Genomic DNA, 21,973 nt, shown 5'->3' on the forward strand with positions numbered 1-21,973 from the left:
TTCTTCCATTGGAGCCATCACCAGCATATCCTATCCACTGATACTCATCTCTCCAGGATTCCCCCACCACTCCTTCCTTCAACTGCAGCCAAAACCTAAATACCCAACCTACTGATACTCATCTCTCCAGGATTCCCCCACCACTCCTTCCTTCAAATGCAGCCAAAACCTAAATACCCAACCTACTGATACTCATCTCTCCAGGAGTCCCCCACCACTCCTCCCTCCACTGAAGCCAGTGCCTAAATACCCAACCCACTGATACTCCTCTCTCCAGTAATCACCCACCATTCCTGCCTTCAACTGGAGCGAACGTCCAAATACCCAACCCACAGATACTCACTTCTTCAGTGATACCCCACCACTTTTTCCTCCATTGGAGCCATCACCAGCATACCCTTTTCACTGATACTCATCTCTCCAGGAATCCCCTACTGCTCATTTCTCCATTGGAGCCATCACCAGCATACCCTATCCACTGATACTCATCTCTCCAGGATTCCCCCACCACTCCTTCCTTCAACTGCAGCCAACACCTAAATACCCAACCTACTGATACTCATATCTCCAGGAATCCCCCAACACTCCTTCCTCCACTGGAGCCAGTGACTAAATACCCAACCCACTGATTCTCATCTCTCCAGTAATCCCCCACCACGCCTGCCTTCAACTGAAGCCAATGCCCAAATACCCATCCCACTGATACTCACTTCTTCAGTGATACCCCACTGTTCCTTCTTCCATTGGAGCCATCACCAGCATACCCTATCCACTGATACTCGTCTCTCCAGGATTCCCCCACCACTCCTTCCTTCAATTGCAGCCAACACCTAAATACCCAATCCACTGGTACTCATCTCTCCAGGAATCCCCCACCACTCCTTCCTCCACTAGAGCCAGGGCCTAAATACCCAACCCACTGATACTCCTCTATCCAGGAATCCCCCACCACTCCTCCCCCTATTGGAGCCAACACTTAAATACCAAACTAACTGATACTCATGTGTCCCACGATCCCCCACCGCTCCAAAATACCTTTCTCACCTCTTCAGTGATCCCTCACCATTCCTTCCTCTGTTGAAGCCAACTCCAAAATCCCCAGACACTCACCAATCTACTGATCCCTACTACTCCTTCCCCCATCTGAGGCAGCACCAAAGTAACCGACCCACTGGTACTCACCTCTCTATGAGTCCCTTGCCCCTATTTCTCTGTCGCAGCTGGCACCAAAACAACAAATCCATTCATGAGCACGTCTCCATTGTTCCTTCATCAATGCCGGAACCAAAATACCCCACGCACTGATACTTAATCCAGTGATCCCCACCGCTCCTTCCTTTATTGAAGCTGGTTTGGAAATGCCCAGTCCCCAGATACTCACCTCCCTACTGATTACCACCACGTATTCCTCCATCTGAGCTAGCATCAAAATACCCAATCGACCTGGTACTAACACACAGCAAAACCCATCTCCACCATCAGGAGCTTTGGTGAACACCGGTAATACTTAGACCCCACACCTCAGATGAGCCCGGATCATCTGCCAGGGGGACCCGCCTTGTGTACTTATCCAGATGCTATAGCTACTGGTCTCCAAGCCTGGCCCCTGACCCGACAACAGACAGTACTAGTTTCAAGCTTCTTAATCTATGAGTCTCGCTACGCTCCCTTGGCATCTGCTGGGACAGATGGGGAAGCCACCTGGGTCTGTTTGGCTGAGGAGCCCACAGCTGGCCCATCCAAATCAGCACGTCATTGCGTAAATATATCATACAAAAAATGGACTGGTAAGTGTCTGCGTATGGCGAGTTTCTTATCGCCTCATTTTCGCTTTATGAAACAACGTTTTTTTAGGAAATTAGGAGAGCAGAACATTCTCATTATTGTACAATTTTCTCTCTCATCATGCACAAAAAAAACAGTTAAACCTTTTCAATCTTCGAGCTTTTATAGTCATAAGCGTCTCCTAAATGAGCCGCCGCCATCTCTAAGCGCGCTCATCTGTCTTTCCCGATGCTAAGAGCAATATGGAGAGACTAAGCGGCAAAGTCACACCACAGCTTGTTACTACGGCAGGAGTGTCATTGAAAATCCCTGCATGAAAAATTCCCGACTCAGCTACGGGGTTGGCCATGGGTCAACTGCAAACGCTCCGATTATTTTTTGTTTTTGGAAGTCCTTTATATTTATAGATTTTTTTTTTTATGGAAAAGAGCTAACATTTTTGTCTGGGAGGAACTGACAATCATAGAAAATAAACATATTAGGCCAATTACTGTGATTTGTGACAGCAAAAATGTTTTATGTTAATTTCCTATGATCGTCGGCTCCATCTAATGGTCATATAGTGGTATGCTCAAGAAATACTTCAATCAGGAATATTCTGCATTATGGCTACAGATGGAGCTGATGATCATAGGAAATAAACATATTAGACACATTACAGGAAATATTCGTGACAGCCAACAGCAATTTCTTTTTTCTTTAAAGAGGGAGTCCGCGTTTTTTTTTTTTTTTTTTTTTAAAAGCCAGCAGCTACAAATACTGCAGCTGCTGACTTTTAAAATAGTGACACTTACCCGCCCAGCGCACCCGCGATGTCGTCACCCGAAGCCGATCTCTCGATCGTCTCTCGGGTGCTGCCGCCGCCATCTTGGGTATGGGAATCAGGAAGTGGAGCCTTGCGGCTTCATTTCCCGGTTCCCTAATGCGCATGCGCGAGTCACGCTGCGCAATAAGGATGGACCCGCTGCCTCTGGGATCTTTGCGTTTCCCAGCAGGCAGCGGGGGACTTTCAGAAAGGGGCGTAATCTACGCCCCTTTCCGCAGAGAGCCATCCCGGAAGTGGGTGCAGATACCTGTACTGTACAGGTACCTGCACCCCCCTCCCCCCTGAAAGGTGCCAATTGTGGCGCCGGAGGGGGGGAGGAATCCAATGAGCAGAAGGTCCACTTTAGGGTGGAGCTCCGCTTTAACCACTTAAAGTGGAGGGCCACCCTAAAAAACAAAAACATTTTAAAAATTAGAAAAAAATCTAAAAAAAAAAAAAAAATGAAAAAAATTATTTTTTTTTACTTACCAGAAATGCCTGTTGCTAGGCACTTTATGCTAATCTTCCTCTTCCTCCTCCGCGGAGATCTTCTGTCTTCTGTCTTCGTCGCGGCGTCTTCTGGGTAATGAGTCGCGCTGTGTTCTGGGAACTGTGTGTTCCAGAACACAGCGCGTCCCATTCGGAAAGCGCTGCGGGACTCGCGCATGCGCAGTAGCTGCGGGACTCGCGCATGCGCAGTAGGAAACGGGCAGTGAAGCCATAAGGCTCCACTGCCTGTTTCCCTTACAGGGAATGGCGGCGCCGGGACCCGAGAGCCGAGGGACGGGTCGGCCTCGGGCGGCCGACATCGCGGGCGCCCTGGACAGGTGAGTGTGTTTATTAAGTCAGCAACTGCAGTGTTTGCAGCTGCTGACTTTTTTTTTTTATTATTATTTTAACCGGCCCTCCTCTTTAAGGATCAGCCGCCGTCGTTGTATGTCTCTACTTTGACGTTAAATACCGCTGTTATGGCAGCAGCTAGCTGCTATAGCCCCCATATTTTTTAAAACAGCGGACGGTCCTCTTTAAGATAAAAGTGGTCCCAGCAGCAGATCCACCGTGAGATCACTTTTATCAGGAGCGGGAGAGGGGCCCATCCCTCCTGACATGCTCCGGTCGTCTCTGCCACTTACCGGACCCAACGGTAGCGGCGAAAACTATAGTGAAAACTACCGCGTCCGCTCTCCTCACTGCCTGGATCCCGAGTGAGGGAAAGATGGCCCCCTGCTCAGCTCCATAGCATTGGAGCCACCCAATGCTCTTAAAGGGGGAAAAAAAAAAAATTAATTTATTTTTTTAATTGCATTTTAGTGTAAATATGAGATCTAAGGTTTTTTTTTTTTTTTTTTACCCCAGATCTCACATTTAAGAGGTCCTGTCATGTTTTTTTTTCTATTACAAGGGATGTTTACATTACTTGTAATAGGAATAAAAGTGACACCATTTTTATTATTATTATTATTTATTTTAGTTTTTTTTTTTTCACACTGTCCTTTAAAAAAAAAAAAAAAAATAATAATAATAAAAAAAAAAACATGTAAAGCACCCCGATTCGATGAGCTTGCTCACAGAAGCGAACACATATGTAAGCCGAGCCCGCATATGAAAACGGTGTTGAAACCACAAATGTGAGGTATCGCCGCGATCGATAGAGCGAGAGCAATAATTCCAGCACTAGACCTCCTCTGTAACTCTAAAAATTTAACCTGTAGGAATTCTTAAACGTCGTCTATGGAGATTTTTAGTGGTAGAAGTTTGTCGCCATTCCACGAGCGTGACGTGTTGGGTATCAGTTTACTCGACGTAACATTATCTATCACAATATAAAAAAAAAGAAAGAATTGGGCTAACTTTACTGTTGTCTTATTTTTCAAATAAGTCTTATAAGTCCAAAAAAGTGTATTTTTTTTTTTTCAAAAAAATTGCGATTGAAAGACTGCCGTGTGAATACGGTGTGACAAAGTATTGCAACGACCGCCTTTTTATTCTCTAGGGTGTATGAAATTTTTTATATATATATAGATGATGTAATGATATAATGTTTGGGGGTTCTAAGTAATTTTAGAGCAAAGATGATTTTAACTTGTAAACAACAAATATCAAAAAGAGTCTCGGTCCTTTAGTGGTTTAATAGACCCCAAAATGACTATTGAGTGCTATTCCTTTGCAGCGAGTCTGAAAAGATGTTTGTGATCAAATCTCTCTATAGGACTTTTTTTTTTTTTTCTTTTATAGCAATGGGAGAGCAAGGTGGAATAAAAACAGGCATTCTGTAAAAAGGAAATAATACTGGAGTGGAGATAGAACCATCACTGAATATTGTTAAACCTCCACGCACACAGCTGTCCATGTGTTTTCCATAAAGTAAAACAAACTATCTTGACACGTCATATAATATAGCGAAGGGTTTTCAGAGGGCGATCGACATATAAAGCCGGCTGATGTTTAACATTGTTTGTGTTAGGAAAGCAAACATAAAATTAGGGATTGCTTAATATTTTACATTCTTTAATAATGGAATGTGCGAATGGTGCTTTGCCGTGGTCAGCCTCCCCGGGGTCAGAGCACCTGCTCTAATCATTCTTCACCTCCCGCACGTTCCTGGGTAGGCCTTTTTGTAGAGCGTACGGTAAGGATGAATAGGGCTTGAAAATCAGATCTTCAAGGCAAAACTTTTTAGTTTTGGGTTGTTTATGGAAGGACTTGAACCCCTGTCAAGTTTTTATTTAAGTAGAAAGAAAGGTGTTCAGCAATTAATCTCTTAACCACTTCAATCCTGGGCACTAAATAAATTTAGGCCAAAATGTATTCAGATAAATTTCATTGGTAAAAATAACCAAAATCAGTGTATATTTATTAGTCTGTGACAAAGGTATAGAGTCTACTAACTATGGTATATATATATATTTGTATTTTTTTTTTTTCCATACAATTGATCAATCCTGATATACTAACAATCTCATTTCTTAAAGCGGAGTTCCACCCAAAAGTGTAACTTCAGCTTATTTGTTTCCCCCCATCCGGTGCCCCATTTGGCACCTTTTAAGGGGGAGGGGGAACGGGTACCTGTTTTTGACAGGTACCCTTCCCCACTTCTGGGAGACGGTGCCACTGCGCCATCCCTCAGAAAGTTTGTCCCCCCTCTTCCTTCCTTCGTCACGCCAATTAAAAAGCGTAGCAGGGAACCAGCTGTGAAGACAAAAGGCTTTACTGCCAGTTTCCCTAACCAGGAATGGCGGCGGCAGCACCTAACAGCCGACCCGCAAATCGGCTGGGGTTCTTGCATCCCGTTCTCCCTGGACAGGTAAGTGACCTAATATTAAAAGTCAGCAACTACAGGAATTGTAGCTGCTGAATTTTAATTTTTGGAGGGGGGGGGGGGGGGACACCGCTTTAAGGCCCTAAAATGCCATTATAGTTTAAATACCCCCCAAATTACCCCTTTTTGTACAGTAGACCATTCAAGGTATTAAGTAAGCGGCACTGTGAGGTTTTTTTTCTTGAAGTTGTAATTTGTTTGTCTCAATTTTTTGGAGAATGAAAATATTAAATAACATTTGTTCCCCCTGTGTCAGTGGGAGGAATAGGTGGGCCCCATCATTGGTATTAATGGGAGGAATGGTGCGCCATCACTGGTATCAATGGGAGGAATGGTGCGCCGTCATTGGTATCAATGGGAGGAATGGTGTGCCGTCATTGGTATCAATGGGAGGAATGGTGTGCCGTCATTGGTATCAATGGGAAGAATGGTGTGCCGTCATTGGTATCAATGGGAAGAATGGTGTGCCGTCATTGGTATCAATGGGAAGAATGGTGTGCCGTCATTGGTATCAATGGGAGGAATGGTGTGCCGTCATTGGTATCAATGGGAGGAATGGTGTGCCGTCATTGGTATCAATAGGAGGAATGGTGTGCCGTCATTGGTATCAATGGGATGAATGGTGTGCCGTCATTGGTATCAATGGGATGAATGGTGTGCCGTCATTGGTATCAATGGGAGGAATGGTGTGCCGTCATTGGTATCAATGGGAGGAATGGTGCGCCATCATTGGTATACATGGGAGGAATGGTGCGCCATCATTGGTATACATGGGAGGAATGGTGCGCCATCATTGGTATACATGGGAGGAATGGTGCGCCATCATTGGTATCAATGGGAGGAATGGTGCGCCATCATTGGTATCAATGGGAGGAATGGTGCGCCATCATTGGTAACAATGGGAGGAATGGTGCGCCATCATTGGTATCAATGGGAGGAATGGTGCGCCATCATTGGTATCAATTGGAGGAATGGTGCGCCATCATTGGTATTAATGGGAGGAATGGTGCGCCATCATTGGTATCAATGAGAAGAATAGTGTCCCACCGTTGGTGTCAGTAACTATGCACTATGTTGCTGTCAGTGCAGGTAATAATGCCCAAGGGCATTAAAAAAAAGCAGGCAAAGGGTTGCATCTGGCCCCCGGGCCACAGTTTGGAGACCACTGATGTAGACTGCAGTTTTTGGAAGCTTCTGTGTCTTCTTAATTGTTAATCTTTGCAGTGTATTTGGGTGGATCAGTGCTTTCATTACTAGCACTGGGTCTACACTCAGACAGTAAATAGCAAACATGGGGGCTACAAGGAAACCAGATTTTCCTGCAATTGCCTGGAGGAGAATGAAACAGCTGTACTTTTTAAAGAGAACATTTTTAACGATAACTCATATTTCCTGGAAAGTCCCAATTATGGAGCATTCCCTAAACATGATACAGCACCTACCTCCGCTCATATCCGACGCACCACATCTGTCCAGCGCATCCTTGCTTCCAGACCTTGACCATTCGGCTGTAGGCTTCCACCACCGGCTGTTTGTGGGTCACTATGGTCATCTCCCTCTCTGGGCACACGTTGGGCCTAGAAGAAAGAAAAAAAAAGTGTTGAAAAGTTGAGTTGGCTGCCAAGAGTACATTCTTAATTAATAATGAATTTCATTATGAAAGAAGGTTTTTGTTCTTAAACTTGTATTTCAGAATTTATTCTGTGCTAAAATAATGCAAACCCAAAAAAAAAAAACAGAGACTAATAGCTTTGCCTTCAAAGACCTATTAACTTAGTTTGTACTTTGCCTGAAGTTCTCCTTTCTTGTCCAAAAAGCGATACTTTGATCATAGGCTGAGCCTGATGAAATAAGTCAACCATTGGCTTTTTATATCTATTGGGGTCCCCAGTGGGGAGGTCTTCCACCACAGACAGCAAAGATCTTCTTCATCTACCTTGGAAAGCTGGGTTTTCCATTCACCTTAGTATGTTGGGTGTTCTTGCTCACTTTGGTATTTTTGATGCTCCCACTCATAAGTGTGTAAGAGGGGCTTGAGAATGGCTAGAAATCAGTGCTGAAGGCCCCTTTCACACAGGGTAGACTGCGTCTGCGATCTGCTTGTTCGGTATGGGATCTCAGCTGAGAAGGCTGAAGACAGGTCCTAGTCCAGTAAGCTCATGCAGAGCAGACACAGATACAGACCGCTCTCCTAAATGGGTGCCCAGATGTAAACTAGCAAAAGACTTCTGCAACCAACCTTAGCCCCCACCTCCATAAGGGCCTGAAAGTCTACAGCCGGCTCTTCTGGGTGCAGGGTCTCCCCCCCCCCTCCCCCCCGGGCCTCCAGCCCTGTCCAGGACCTCCACTTGCTAGCTACATCTGCCTGATTGAGGGGTCTCTGGCTCCCATGACCCAACTGCACTAGGGCTCCTCCAAACCAAGCCTATATCTGGGCCCTAACTCACCCATGACATTACTACAAGAGGGCTCTAACTAAAAGGGGCCTTTATGGACCTTGATTTGTGCACTGGTCCAAATCATTTGGTGGAGGGGGGATTATGGTGTGGGGGGTTGTTTTTCAGGAGTTGAGCTTTTCCCCTCAGTTCCAGTAAAGGGAATTCTTAAGGCGTCAGCATACCAAGACATTTTGGACAATTTCATGCTCCCAACTTTGTGGGAACAGTGTGGGGGTGGCCCCTTCCTGTTCCAACATGACTGCACAACAGTACATAAAGCAAGGTCAATAAAGACATTTATGAACGAGTTTCGGGTGGAGGAAATTGAATGGCCTGAACTGAGTCCTGACCTCAACCCGATAGAACACCATTGGCATGAGTTAGAGCAGAGACTGCGAGCCAGGCCTTCTCGTCCAACATTAGTGCCTGACCTCACAAATGCGCTTCTGGAAGAATGGTCAAACATTCCCATAACCACACTCCTAAACCTTGTGGACAGCCTTCCCAGAAGAGTTGAAGCTCTTATAGCCGCAAAGGGTGGGCCAACTCAATATTGAACCCTACGGACTAAGACTGGGATGCCATTAAAGTTCCTGTGTGTGTAAAGGCAGACGTCCCAATACCTTTGACAATATAGTATATATACAGTATGAGATTTAAGTGATTGCACTTAAATCTACGTTAATCCTTAGTATCACCCTATTCTTTTTCTTACATATCTCTGTTAAATTTACTTAACCGCTATTGTAATTTCAGGTAGTTTGGCTCTTCAAAATCGACTAAAAATGTTAATATCGGTCAAGGGTAGACTGACCCTTTATGATCTTTTAAACCAAAGCCCTTTGTGGAACTTCCTCACGATAAAAACATTTTTTGCTTCATTATCAAGGCTGAACTTAAAGTGGGTGTGGACGGAGTTATAAATCAGAACATTTGTTTCCTGCAGAAACTGCGCCGTGGGCCAGGCTCGGGCCTGAAAATTACTCTTTGGAAGATGAACTTTGGCATAAATCACAGAGAAGAAATATGGCCGCACATTTATCTTGTACAAGGTATGAACCAGAAAATATGAATTTATGGCGATGATCAAAAGCTGGTTAATTGCCTTTCTCTGGACGGAGTTCTGAAAATATTTTATCCATCGAGCCGATACACTTTAGTCAATCATGAAAGTTTTGCATTTTTAAGTGACTCAAGGGATGTTTGTTCTAGTTTTAGTTTTCAACCAACGTATATATACAGTAGTTGAGCTCCTGCATTGAATGACAATGCAGCATGAAAGGACCGGGTAGCGAGTAATTCAGAACTCCAAAGGAATCTTGCTGAGACCCAATGATTTGGGTACTGGATATGAAGACTAGACCTGGAGTCAGGAAAAATTCACCGGCAGTGCCAGCAGTGCCAGGCAAGGTAATCTAGAGCCCAGGGCTAATAAGGCAAACTGTGCACCCCCCCCCCCCCCCGATGTATTCTGTGTCAGCAAAAATCTCCCCACAAAAACACTAAGCCCTAATCTGCATGCTTACCCCCTAAGAATAAATCCCCCCCCCCCCCCGCTGAAACCCTTCTCAGCACAAATCTTTGACCCCCCCATCCCCCCAAGCTCAAATGCCCACTGCCCCAAAAAAAAAAAAAAAAAAAAAATCACACCTCCTAGCACAAATCCTTCACCTCTAAAATGCCCCCTCCTAGTAATAATCTTCGCCTTCAGATCCCCGCTCCGAAGACAAATTCCACCCAAATTACCCCTCCTAGCACAAATATTCTTTCCCCCATCCCCCTTCCCAACACAAATATCCCCAAACTTACTCTTCTAGAACAATACTTATCCCCCGATGCCCCCCTCCCCCAAATTCCCCCAACACAAATACTCTCCCCCCCAATATCCTTGTAGTGCCCCCCCACACCTTACATGATACCACAGTGCCCAGGGAAGCCGCCCCTCCTGCTCAGTCCTTGTCCCGGCCCTGGGTGCCAGGTGGGTCCTTGCAAGACCAGAACTTTCTCCAAACCTTTCTAAAGGTTTGTCAGGTTTTACCTAAAGGCCATTAAAGTGCGGTACCCATTAGGCTTGTGCAATTAGTTTCATAACGAATCTAAATCTGGCCGAATTTTGCATCTTTCGGACAGTCGCATGCATCCGAATAAAAAGATAACGAATTTCAACTAATGCGAAAGAAATTATAGCAGATATAACGAATGAATTAGACATGATTCGGTAATTCGTTAAAGATCTAATGAAACAAAAGGTCAACTCAAAGTAAATCTTAGCCCCCGTACACACGGTCGGACATTCTGACAACCAAATCCGTTGGATTTTGTCCGAAAATGTTGCATACACACGGTTGGACAAAGTTGTCGTAAAATCCGATTGTACATAACGTGATGACGTTATTTCGTTACGACGGGACTACATTCAGGCTAGTAGCCAATAGCTTTGGTCTAGGAATTTGATCTGAGCATGCGTGGCACTTTGTCCGTCGGAGTAGGCTACACATGATCGGAGTATGTCCGATCGTAGCATTTTGTCGGAAAATTTTACCGGCAAGTTGGAAAAGTTGATCCGTCGGATATTCCGACGGAAACAGTCTGATAGGACACATTCCATCGGAATCTCCGACCGTGTGTACAAGGGCTTACAGTCCAATCAGCTGATTCATTTTGTGCTGGAGGTTGGATTACTGGCAAAGTGAATTCCTGAGAACCGAGTGAGAAGGGTGTTATATTGTGTTTGAGCCGAGGAGAAGAGACGTTGTGATTGTGTGTGTTACAAGATTCAATAAACGACTTTCCAAACTATGAATCATTATCACGAATATTATATATATATATATATATATATATATATATATATATATATATATATATATATATATATATACATACATACATATTGAATTTCAGTGATTCGGACGAAATTATAGCGCATATAAGGAATAAATTCGACATGATTCGAGATCCAGTATAACGAATATCTCACTCTAGAACACTCTACAGAAATAACTAATTATCTGAAAACGTATTAATGTAACATAACGAATATAACAGAACGAAATGATGTATTTTACGAATGACAACGAACCGAAACTAAACAAAATTTTCCATTGTGCGCAAGTCTAGCACCCATATAAAGTTAAGCATGTCACTACATAAGTTGCACAATAGTCACAAACCAGAGCATATATAGGATCAGTGGCAGAACTACCAGGGTCAAAGGTCGCAATTACAATGTAACCCATGCTCCAGGGGGGACTTTGTGGGCTCCCTGTCACTGGGAGGGATCCATGAACAGAAGGAGGTGATGTGTGCAGCCAGAGGCAATTACAAGAACCGATGCCCTGAATGGCTTTCCATGCAGCAGCTAAAAGCTGCTTCTCCTCCTCCTCCTCCTCTCCCTTCCTCGCCTTTTAGCTGCTACATGGAGCCATTCAGGGCATCGGCTCTTGTAATTGCCCCTCACCGCACCGATCCTTGCCCCCTCACATTGGCTCAGCCTATGCTACTGAAGGTTGTTGGAGTCACTGTAAGGCTGTATGTGTGTGCCCATCATCCATCATGTTCTCCCGCATCTCCAAAGTCGCCTCAACTGGGGACTGCCCATCAGTGCTCAGGTGTCTGTCCAGGGCAGTGTTCAGGGGTGGAGGGTATACTGCCCTCCAGAGGGCTGCCTGTATGCTGCATTCACATACTTATATAGTAGTCTCAGGACAGGATATGGCTGGTCAGTGACTGGCCATGGGAGCCACAGGTTGCTGCATTCCATGCACGTGCAAAACCAAGGGTCCCATTTATTATAATCATTACATAAAGAATCTAAAGGATGCTTTGATGAATGGGAACACCATACTAAACTTTAGATGGCTGCCCCAGGACCAGATGAAAGGGCTCCGGGACCAACGGTAAAGGCTTTCGGCACCAGTGGGTCAGTGGGGCCCTTCACGTTTTTTTGCACCGGGTCCATGAAGGTTCTAGTTACATCTCTGAATAGGGTTGTTGGTAGGTATGGGTTTACTGTATGTGCATTTGTTTGAAGGACTCTTGCTCAGTATTAGCTTGGCCAGAGTCATCTCCTTGTCACTTACAGCAATTTTGAATTTGCCTATCTGTAGTTAACATGGCACCCTCATTTAGATGGGATTTCTTTCTTCTTGGGAAGCCCTATGGACTAATAAACTGATATCTTTTTCAGAGCCGCTAGCCTGTCTAACCACCTGATGCCAATGCTTTGTAGTACTAGTCGAAGTTAAAGGGAGCTTACATTTTGCTTCCCCTCTGCAAAATAGTGGCCAGGGCCTGGGGAAATATGGGGACTGAGACAACATCTAACTTTCGAAAAGGTATTGGTGTGCCCAGGCTCTGTTATCTATATGTGAATGAATGAATGAATAACTTGTATAGCACTACATATGCAAACTAAATCGCCTCGGGCATTTTTGCTGCCAGTGTCTGCCTGGGTTTTCGGAAGAGATGGGTCTTGAGCTTCTTCCTGAAGGCCAGATAGTTTTCCTCCGAGTGGATGTCCGCAGGTAGAGCATGCCCTCATCCGCTCACTTAAATTACATATAACACTCAAATGTAGCCATGGACTTTTTTTGAGGGGCATATAAATAAAAAGCACTACATACATGTATATATAAACATAACTTTTTTTTATACATCCAGTAAAGAAAAAAAAATGAAGACTAATGCTTCTAGCATGTGTTTACTGTAAGGGTTTACACATCGCTTACATCCAAATAATCCACATATAGACTCAACGCATTTCGAATGATCTTCCTCAGGGGAACATGTGAATAGCATTAGTATACTGAAACCTAATCTTTAAGAACAAGAGAATATATTGTCTGCTGGAGTCAACACAGTGTGAAACATCTTATTCCGAAAGGGGGTAATGTGAGAAAGGGCGACACAGGACCACACTAATTCATAAAGAATCCAAAAGTTTGTAAGGGGCACCATACAATGCTCAAAGCCCCATATTCTATATATTTTCAAGAGGAAAACATTTTCCCATTATAAGAATCCTTAACTGACCATATGGCATCACCCATGGCCAAGGAACGGGGAAAGGAAAAGACTTCTCCAAGTTATTTCAATCATAAAGATCTCAGAATCATCAAAGTATGATGCCCTGTACACACGGTCGGACAGTCCAGCCACAAAATCCGTCTGATTTTTTCCAACGGGTTTTTGGCCGAAACTGGTGTTGCATACACACGGTCGGACAAAGTTGTCGGAAAATCCGATCGTTTGGAACGAGGTGCCGTTCATTGCATACGACGGGACTAGGTAGAGGCTAGTAACCAATAGCTTTGGTCTCGTGATTTAATCTGAGCATGCGTGACACTTTGTCCTTCAGAATTCTCTACAAACGATTGGAAAAAGTCAGATCGGATTTTTTTGACGGAAAATTTTAGATCCTGCTCTCAAATTTTTTCCATCGGAATTTCTGACGGAAAAGGTCCTATAGAGCCCACACACGATCAGATTTTCTGACGATGTAATCCAATCAGACCTTTTCAGTCAGAATTTCCAACCGTGTGTACAGGGCATAACTGGATTTAAACAGAGCCAAGCAGTAAACTAACCTGCCAGTATAATGGGAAAGTGTTCTCCTCTTGAAAATATATACAATATGAAATCAAGAAATAAGAAAGTATACAACCAAATATGTGATAATAAACGTGTACAGTTGCTGGTCTTCATTGAAATGTGTTCCCACATCCAAAGAATTAATAACTAATAGTGCAGCACAACCAAAAACCTTAAATATCTTAAAATTGCGCAATATATACCAGTGATTTATAATTAAAAATCCTTATGAAATTAAATAATATACAATAAACAATAATGATAAATGTAATTATTTAACCACTTGCCGACCGCCTCACGCCGATGTACGTCGGCAGAATGGCACAGGCAGGCATAATCACATACATGTACGTGATTTGCCTCCCGCGGGTCGGGGGCCCGATCGGGCCCCCGCCCGGTGCCTGCGGCGGTCGGTTTTCGTTCGGGAGCGATCCCGGACGAGGGGACGGCCATTCATTCATGGCCACCCCCTCGCGATCGCTCCCGACGAATGGAAATCCCCGGTGACATCACTTCCTCTCCTGTAATGTAAACACAGGAGAGGAAGTGATGTATTCTCTCCTCCGTGTCGGTATTTTTCGTTCCGACACGGAGGAGAGCGGATCAGTGAGTTGCACCAACACATCCCACACACAGTAGAACATGCCAGGCACACTCACACCCCCCCTTTACCCCCCGATCACCCCCCCAATTACCCCTGCCCCCCAGTCACAGTGACACCAATGTCATTTTTTTTTTTTTTTTTTTTTTTTTTTGCATTGGTGTCATTTGTGACTGTAATAACTGTTAGGGCAGTTAGGGTTAGCCCCCTTTAGTTCTAATGTACCCCCCTAACCCCCCCAATAAAGGTTTAACCCCGTGATCACCCCCCGTCGCCAGTGTCACTAAGGCTGGGTTCACATTGCAGCGGTTTATGAGAACGAATGTGATTCGCACCGCACTGCAGTGCAAATCACATCCGATCTCTGTGCGATTCGAGTTCAGCCATTCGCCGCACCCGCCGCACCCGCCGCAAATTCGCACGGGACCCTTTTTTTGGCCCGCAGCAGAATCGGATCGCATGGGTGTTCACACCATGCGATCCGAGTTTGCAGATCGCACTGCGATATGCGAACTGATCTGGGGGTGTCAGTAACATTTCACTGACACTCCCAGCAGTTCGCATAGGGCAGTGTGAACTGCCGCCGGGAGGCATGCGATGCGGGAACCCGCCGCGGATTCGCGGCGTTTCCGCATCGCTCCAGTGTGAACCCAGCCTAATAAGCGATCATTTTTCTGATCGCCGTATTAGTGTCACAGGTGACGCTAGTTAGGCAGGTAGGTATTTAGGTTCGCCGCAGCTTTTTATAGCGCTAGGGACCCCCATATACTACCGCATAAAGCCCCCTGATTGCCCCCTAGTTAACCCTTTCACCAGTGATCACCATATAACTGTTACAGGTGACGCTGGTTGGTTAGTTATTTTTTTATAGTTTCAGGGCACCCGCCATTTATTACCTAATAAAGGTTTAACCCCCTGATCACCCGGCAGGTGTCATTTGTGACTAATAACTGTTAGGGCAGTTAGGGTTAGCCCCCTTTAGTTCTAAGGTACCCCCCTAACCCCCCCAATAAAGGTTTAACCCCGTGATCACCCCCCGTCGCCAGTGTCACTAAGGCTGGGTTCACATTGCAGCGGTTTATGAGAACGGATGTGATTCGCACCGCACTGCAGTGCAAATCACATCCGATCTCTGTGCGATTCGAGTTCAGCTATACAGATAGTATGGCTGAATTCGTGTCGCACCCGCCGCACCCGCCGCAAACTCGCACGGGACCCTTTTTTTGGTCCGCAGCAGAATCGGATCGCATGGGTGTTCACACCATGCGATCCAAGTTTGCAGATCGCACTGCGATATGCGAACTGATCTGGGGGTGTCATTAACATTTCACTGACACTCCCAGCAGTTCGCATAGGGCAGTGTGAACTGCCGCCGGGAGGCATGCGATGCGGGAACCCGCCGCGCATTCGTGGCGTTCCCGCATCGCTCCAGTGTGAACCCAGCCTAATAAGCGATCGTTTTTCTGATCGCTGTATTAGTGTCACAGGTGACGCTAGTTAGGCAGGTAGGTATTTAGGTTCGCCGCAGCTTTTTATAGCGCCAGGGACCCCCATATACTACCGCATAAAGCCCCCTGATTGCCCCCTAGTTAACCCTTTCACCAGTGATCACCATATAACTGTTACAGGTGACGCTGGTTGGTTAGTTATTTTTTTATAGTTTCAGGGCACCCGCCATTTATTACCTAGTCTCACTAGTGTACCCCTAAATTTAGGGGTGTCTACTTTCTAAAATGGGGTCATTTGGGGGGGGGGGGTTTGTGCCATCTTGGCATTTTATGGCCTTCAAAACTGTAACGCCCTTAGAAAGCCTGAAGGCGGTGCTTGGTTTTTGGGGCCCCGTACGCGGCTAGGCTCCCAAAAAGTCCCACATATGTGGTATCCCCGTACTCAGGAGAAGCAGCAGAATTTATTTTGGGGTGTCATTTCACATATGCCCATGGCATGCGTGAGCAATATATCATTTAGTGACAACTTTGTGAAAAAAAAAAAAAGTTTGTAATTTTCCCGCAACTTGTGGCAAAATATAAAATATTCCATGGACTCAACATGCCTCTCAGCAAATAGCTTGGGGTGTCTACTTTCTAAAATGGGGTCATTTGTGGGGGTTTTGTGCCATCTTGGCATTTTATGGCCTTCAAAACTGTAATAGGTAGTGAGAAGTGAACTCAAAAAATTACGCCCTTAGAAAGCCTGAAGGCGGTGCTTGGTTTTCGGGGCCCCGTACGCGGCTAGGCTCCCAAAAAGTCCCACATATGTGGTATCCCCGTACTCAGGAGAAGCAGCAGAATTTATTTTGGGGTGTCATTTCACATATGCCCATGGCATGCATGAGCAATATATCATTTAGTGACAACTTTGTGAAAAAAAAAAAAAAAAAAAAAAAAGTTTGTAATTTTCCCGCAACTTGTGGCAAAATATAAAATATTCCATGGACTCAACATGCCTCTCAGCAAATAGCTTGGGGTGTCTACTTTCTAAAATGGGGTCATTTGTGGGGGTTTTGTGCCATCTTGGCATTTTATGGCCTTCAAAACTGTAATAGGTAGTGAGAAGTGAACTCAAAAAATTACGCCCTTAGAAAGCCTGAAGGCGGTGCTTGGTTTTCGGGGCCCCGTACGCGGCTAGGCTCCCAAAAAGTCCCACATATGTGGTATCCCCGTACTCAGGAGAAGCAGCAGAATTTATTTTGGGGTGTCATTTCACATATGCCCATGGCATGCATGAGCAATATATCATTTAGTGACAACTTTGTGAAAAAAAAAAAAAAAAAAAAAAGTTTGTAATTTTCCCGCAACTTGTGGCAAAATATAAAATATTCCATGGACTCAACATGCCTCTCAGCAAATAGCTTGGGGTGTCTACTTTCTAAAATGGGGTCATTTGTGGGGGTTTTGTGCCATCTTGGCATTTTATGGCCTTCAAAACTGTAATAGGTAGTGAGGCGTGAAATCAAAAATTTACGCCCTTAGAAAGCCTGAAGGCGGTGCTTGGTTTTCGGGGCCCTGTACGCGGCTAGGCTCCCAAAAAGTCCCACATATGTGGTATCCCCGTACTCAGGAGAAGCAGCAGAATTTATTTTGGGGTGTCATTTCACATACGCCCATAGCATGTGTGAGCAATATATCATTTAGTGACAACTTTGTGTAAAAAAAAAAAAAAAAATTTTTTTTTTGTCATTATTCAATCGCTTGAGGCAAAAAAATAAAATATTCAATGGGCTCAACATGCCTCTTATCAATTTCCTTAGGGGGTCTACTTTCCAAAATGGGGTCATTTGGGGGGGTTTTGTACTGCCCTGTCATTTTAGCACCTCAAGAAATGAGATAGGCAGTCGTAAACTAAAAGCTGCGTAAATTCCAGAAAACGTACCTTAGTTTGTAGATGTGACAACTTTTGCGCAAACCAATAAATATACAATTATTGACTTTTTTTTTACCAAAGACATGTGGCTGAATACATTTTGGCCTAAATGTATGACTAAAATTGAGTTTATTGGATTTTTCTAATAACAAAAAGTAGAAAATATCATTTTTTTTCAAAATTTGCGGTCTTTTTACGTTTATATCGCAAAAAATAAAAATCGCAGAGGCAATCAAATACCATCAAAAGAAAGCTCTATTTGTGGGAAGAAAAGGACGCAAATTTTGTTTGGGTACAACATTGCATGACCGCGCAATTACCAGTTAAAGCAGCGCAGTGCCAAATTGTAAAAAGACCTCTGGTCATTTACCAGCAAAATGGTCCGGTCTGAAAGTGGTTAAACAAACAACTCTACCGAAAACCCTCACAATATTGTGGGGGCTGGAACAGGTGGTGGAACACAGATTTTTGGCTTATGACATTGGATTGAAGTACACATGTTTTTACGAAACTTTTTGAGTGTGGTGGATACACACAAATAGTGGACCTTAATTTTGCATTCACTATTTATTGATATGTTTCAACACTGATTTCAATCACAACATTGTGGGGTGAGCATAGCCCTGTTCTGGTGACAGCTCAACATTTTGGAGTTGTTCCTCACATTTTGTCCTGGTGACCAAGGTCCTGTTTTGGCGACAGCTCAAAATGTTGAGATGTTCCTCACTTTTTGTCCTGGTGACCAAGGTCCTGTTTTGGCGACAGCTCAAAATGTTGAGATGTTCCTCACTTTTTGTCCTGGTGACCAAGGTCCTGTTCTGGTGACAGCTCAAAACGTTGAGATGTTCCTCACTTTTTGTCCTGGTGACCAAGGTCCTGTTCTGGTGACAGCTCAAAACGTTGAGATGTTCCTCACTTTTTGTCCTGGTGACCAAGGTCCTGTTCTGGTGACAGCTCAAAATGTTGAGATGTTAATTTTTGTCCTGGTGAAAGCTCAGAATGTTGAGATGTTCCTCACTTTTTGTCCTGGTGACCAAGGTCCTGTTCTGGTGAAAGCTCAAAATGTTGAGATGTTACTCACTTTTTATCCTGGTGACCAAGGTCCTGTTCTGGTGACAGCTCAGAATGTTGAGATATTCCTCATTTTTTGTCCTGGTGACCAAGGTCCTGTTATGGTGACAGCTCAGAATGTTGAGATGTTCCTCACTTTTTGTCCTGGTGACCAAGGTCCTGTTATGGTGACAGCTCAAAATGTTGAGATGTTCCTCACTTTTTGTCCTGGTGACCAAGGTCGTGTTCTGGTGACAGCTCAAAATGTTGAGATGTTCCTCACTTTTTGTCCTGGTGACCAAGGTCGTGTTCTGGTGACAGCTTAAAATATTGAGATGTTCCTTACTTTTTGTCCTGGTGACCAAGGTCCTGTTCTGGTGACAGCTCAGAATGTTAAGATGTTCCTCACTTTTTGTCCTGGTGACCAAGCTTTTGTTCTGGCAACAGCTCAAAATGTTGAGATGTTCCTCACTTTTTGTCCTGGTGACCAAGGTCCTGTTCTGGTGACAGCTCAAAATGTTGAGATGTTAATTTTTGTCCTGGTGACAGCTCAGAATGTTGAGATGTTCCTCACTTTTTGTCCTGGTGACCAAGGTCCTGTTCTGGTGACAGCTCAGAATGTTAAGATGTTCCTCACTTTTTGTCCTGGTGACCAAGCTTTTGTTCTGGCGACAGCTCAAAATGTTGAGATGTTCCTCACTTTTTGTCCTGGTGACCAAGGTCCTGTTCTGGTGACAGCTCAAAATGTTGAGATGTTAATTTTTGTCCTGGTGACAGCTCAGAATGTTGAGATATTCCTCACTTTTTGTCCTGGTGACCAAGGTCCTGTTCTGGCGACAGATCAAAATATTGAGATGTTCCTCACTTTTTGTCTTGGTGACAAAGGTTCTGTTCTGGCGACAGCTCAAAATGTTGAGATGTTCCTCACTTTTTGTGCTGGTATCCAAGGTCCTGTTCTGGTGACAGCTCAAAATGTTGAGTTGTTCCTCACTTTTTGTCTTGGTGACAAAGGTCGTGTTCTGGTGACAGCTTAAAATATGGGGATGTTCCTCACTTTTTGTCCTGGTGACAGCCCAAAATGTAGAAATTTTACCTTTTGTCCTTGTGACCAAGGTTGTGTTCTGGTGACAGCTCAGTGTTGAGATGTTCCTCCCTTTTTGTCCTGGAGACCAAGGTCCTGTTCTGGTGACAGCTCAAAATGTTGAGACATTCCTCACTTTTTGTCTTGGTAACCAAGGTCCTGTTCTGGCGACAGCTCAAAATGTTAAGATGTTCCTCACTTTTTTGTCTTGGTGACCAAGGTTCTGTTCTGGTGACCAAGGTTCTGTTCTGGCGACAGCTCAAAATGTTGAGACGTTCCTCACTTTTTGTCCTGGTAACCAAGGTGCTGTTCTGGTGACCAAGGTCCTGTTCTGGTGACAGCTCAAAATGTTGAGATGTTACTTTTTGTCCTGGTGACCAAGGTCCTGTTCTGGTGACAGCTAAAAATGTTGAGTCGCTCCTCACTTTTGGTCCTGGTGACCAAGGTCCTGTTATGGTGACAGTTCAAAATGTTGAGAAGTTCCTCACTTTTTGTCTTGGTGACAAAGGTTCTGTTCTGGTGACAGCTCAAAATGTTGAGTCGCTCCTCACTTTTGGTCCTGGTGACCAAGATGCTGTTATGGTGACAGCTCAAAATGTTGAGATGTTACTCCCTTTTTGTCCTGTAACCATGGTCATCAGGACAAATAGGAGCGAATCTCCCTAGCGGGGACACAGAGAGCAATTAATGAAACCTTCGAGATGTTCAAACCCTTTCTATCTTCTGTCCAAAACCCCAAAAAAAAGTCCAAGGGCAGACCAAATGTGAGGCAATAGACAACAATTTCACTTTGGAGAAATAAAAGATGGTGGTAAAACTTGATAGCTTGACTTGAGCCGCTCAAACTCCTAGACACAGGGGGGTCCCCCACAGACAGGCGACCACCCGAAAGGAGAAGCCCATTAATTATAAAAAATAAAAAAAAACAAAGCACTAAGCAATCCTCCTAAAAGTCCATAATCCTTTACTGTTGCTAGCAATGTGACAACAGAAATAATAGGGTAGACAACACATTGTGGGAGCCGAGAGGAATCCCGAAGTGCTTTAAAAACAATTTAAAAGTAAAAACTTTTTTTTCCCGGCTCTGTTCATACTCAGATTATGCAAGCAAAGCCCTAGCACCTTTACAAAAATATCACCACCTAGGCTCTGCTATTTTTTTTTTCTATAGCGGGGATTTATTGCAAATAGTTGAGATAATTCAGCTATTCTTTGGGAAATTGCCAGGGATCGTTAATGCCTCCTCCACTGCATGTACCAAAGATTAAGATCTCTTCTAGCGCCAACGTGAAAATAAATTGTACATGGCCTCCTCCTGTACAGCACGCAAGGGTGAAATGCCACTGATAGCGAAGGACTAATACACCCATTAATCACAGAGGCTCCTACATAACTTGTACAGGCCCTAAACTTGGGCTGCTTAAATGTATCGTCTCCATCATGTAGAAACAGCTTCAGCCGAAGCATACTAATCCAAGATTTGGAACCAAGATTCTGCTTTTTTCGAGGAGCAACAAAGAATAGAGTTTACCCTTTACGGAAATGTGGACCTATGAAGACCAAATCTTCTTTTCCAGCTCTCTCTCTTTCTAATCTGCTGTTTTCATGGCTATTTTATGGCTGTAGCAAGCAATTGCCTCCGTTTACTTCCTCCCCACAGCACTCCACCACCAAATAGCCCTTGTAGCAGGCCACACAGTGGCTATGGGGCCCAGAAGCAAAGGGGGCCCAGCACGACCAGGTTTCTCTCAACCACTTCAGCCCTGGAAGATTTGCCTGCTTAATGACCAGGCCCTTTTTTGCGATACGGCACTGCGTCGCTTTAACTGACAATTGCGCGGTCATGCAACCTTTTTATTTTTTTTACTGGTAATGGCGGTGATCTGCCATTTTTATCAGGACTGCACATTATGGCGGACACATCGGAAACTTTTGATGC

At 44.5% G+C, this 21,973-nt stretch overlaps 1 protein-coding gene across 1 annotated transcript in view; it reads right to left on the bottom strand.

Moving 5' to 3' along the window:
• The window catches only part of MEGF6 (multiple EGF like domains 6), a 531,150-nt gene that overhangs the window by 453,315 nt on the left and 55,862 nt on the right, over positions 1 to 21,973 (bottom strand). The window contains exon 2 of the mRNA XM_077458226.1: positions 7,352 to 7,486. Coding sequence (XP_077314352.1) covers positions 7,352 to 7,486 — 135 coding nt within the window. The remainder of the gene's footprint in view (positions 1 to 7,351; positions 7,487 to 21,973) is intronic.

Source organism: Lithobates pipiens, unplaced genomic scaffold (assembly GCF_037356315.1).
Source record: "Lithobates pipiens isolate NorthernLeopardFrog02 unplaced genomic scaffold, aLitPip1_a1.2 Scaffold_27, whole genome shotgun sequence".
Taxonomy (NCBI): domain Eukaryota; kingdom Metazoa; phylum Chordata; class Amphibia; order Anura; family Ranidae; genus Lithobates; species Lithobates pipiens.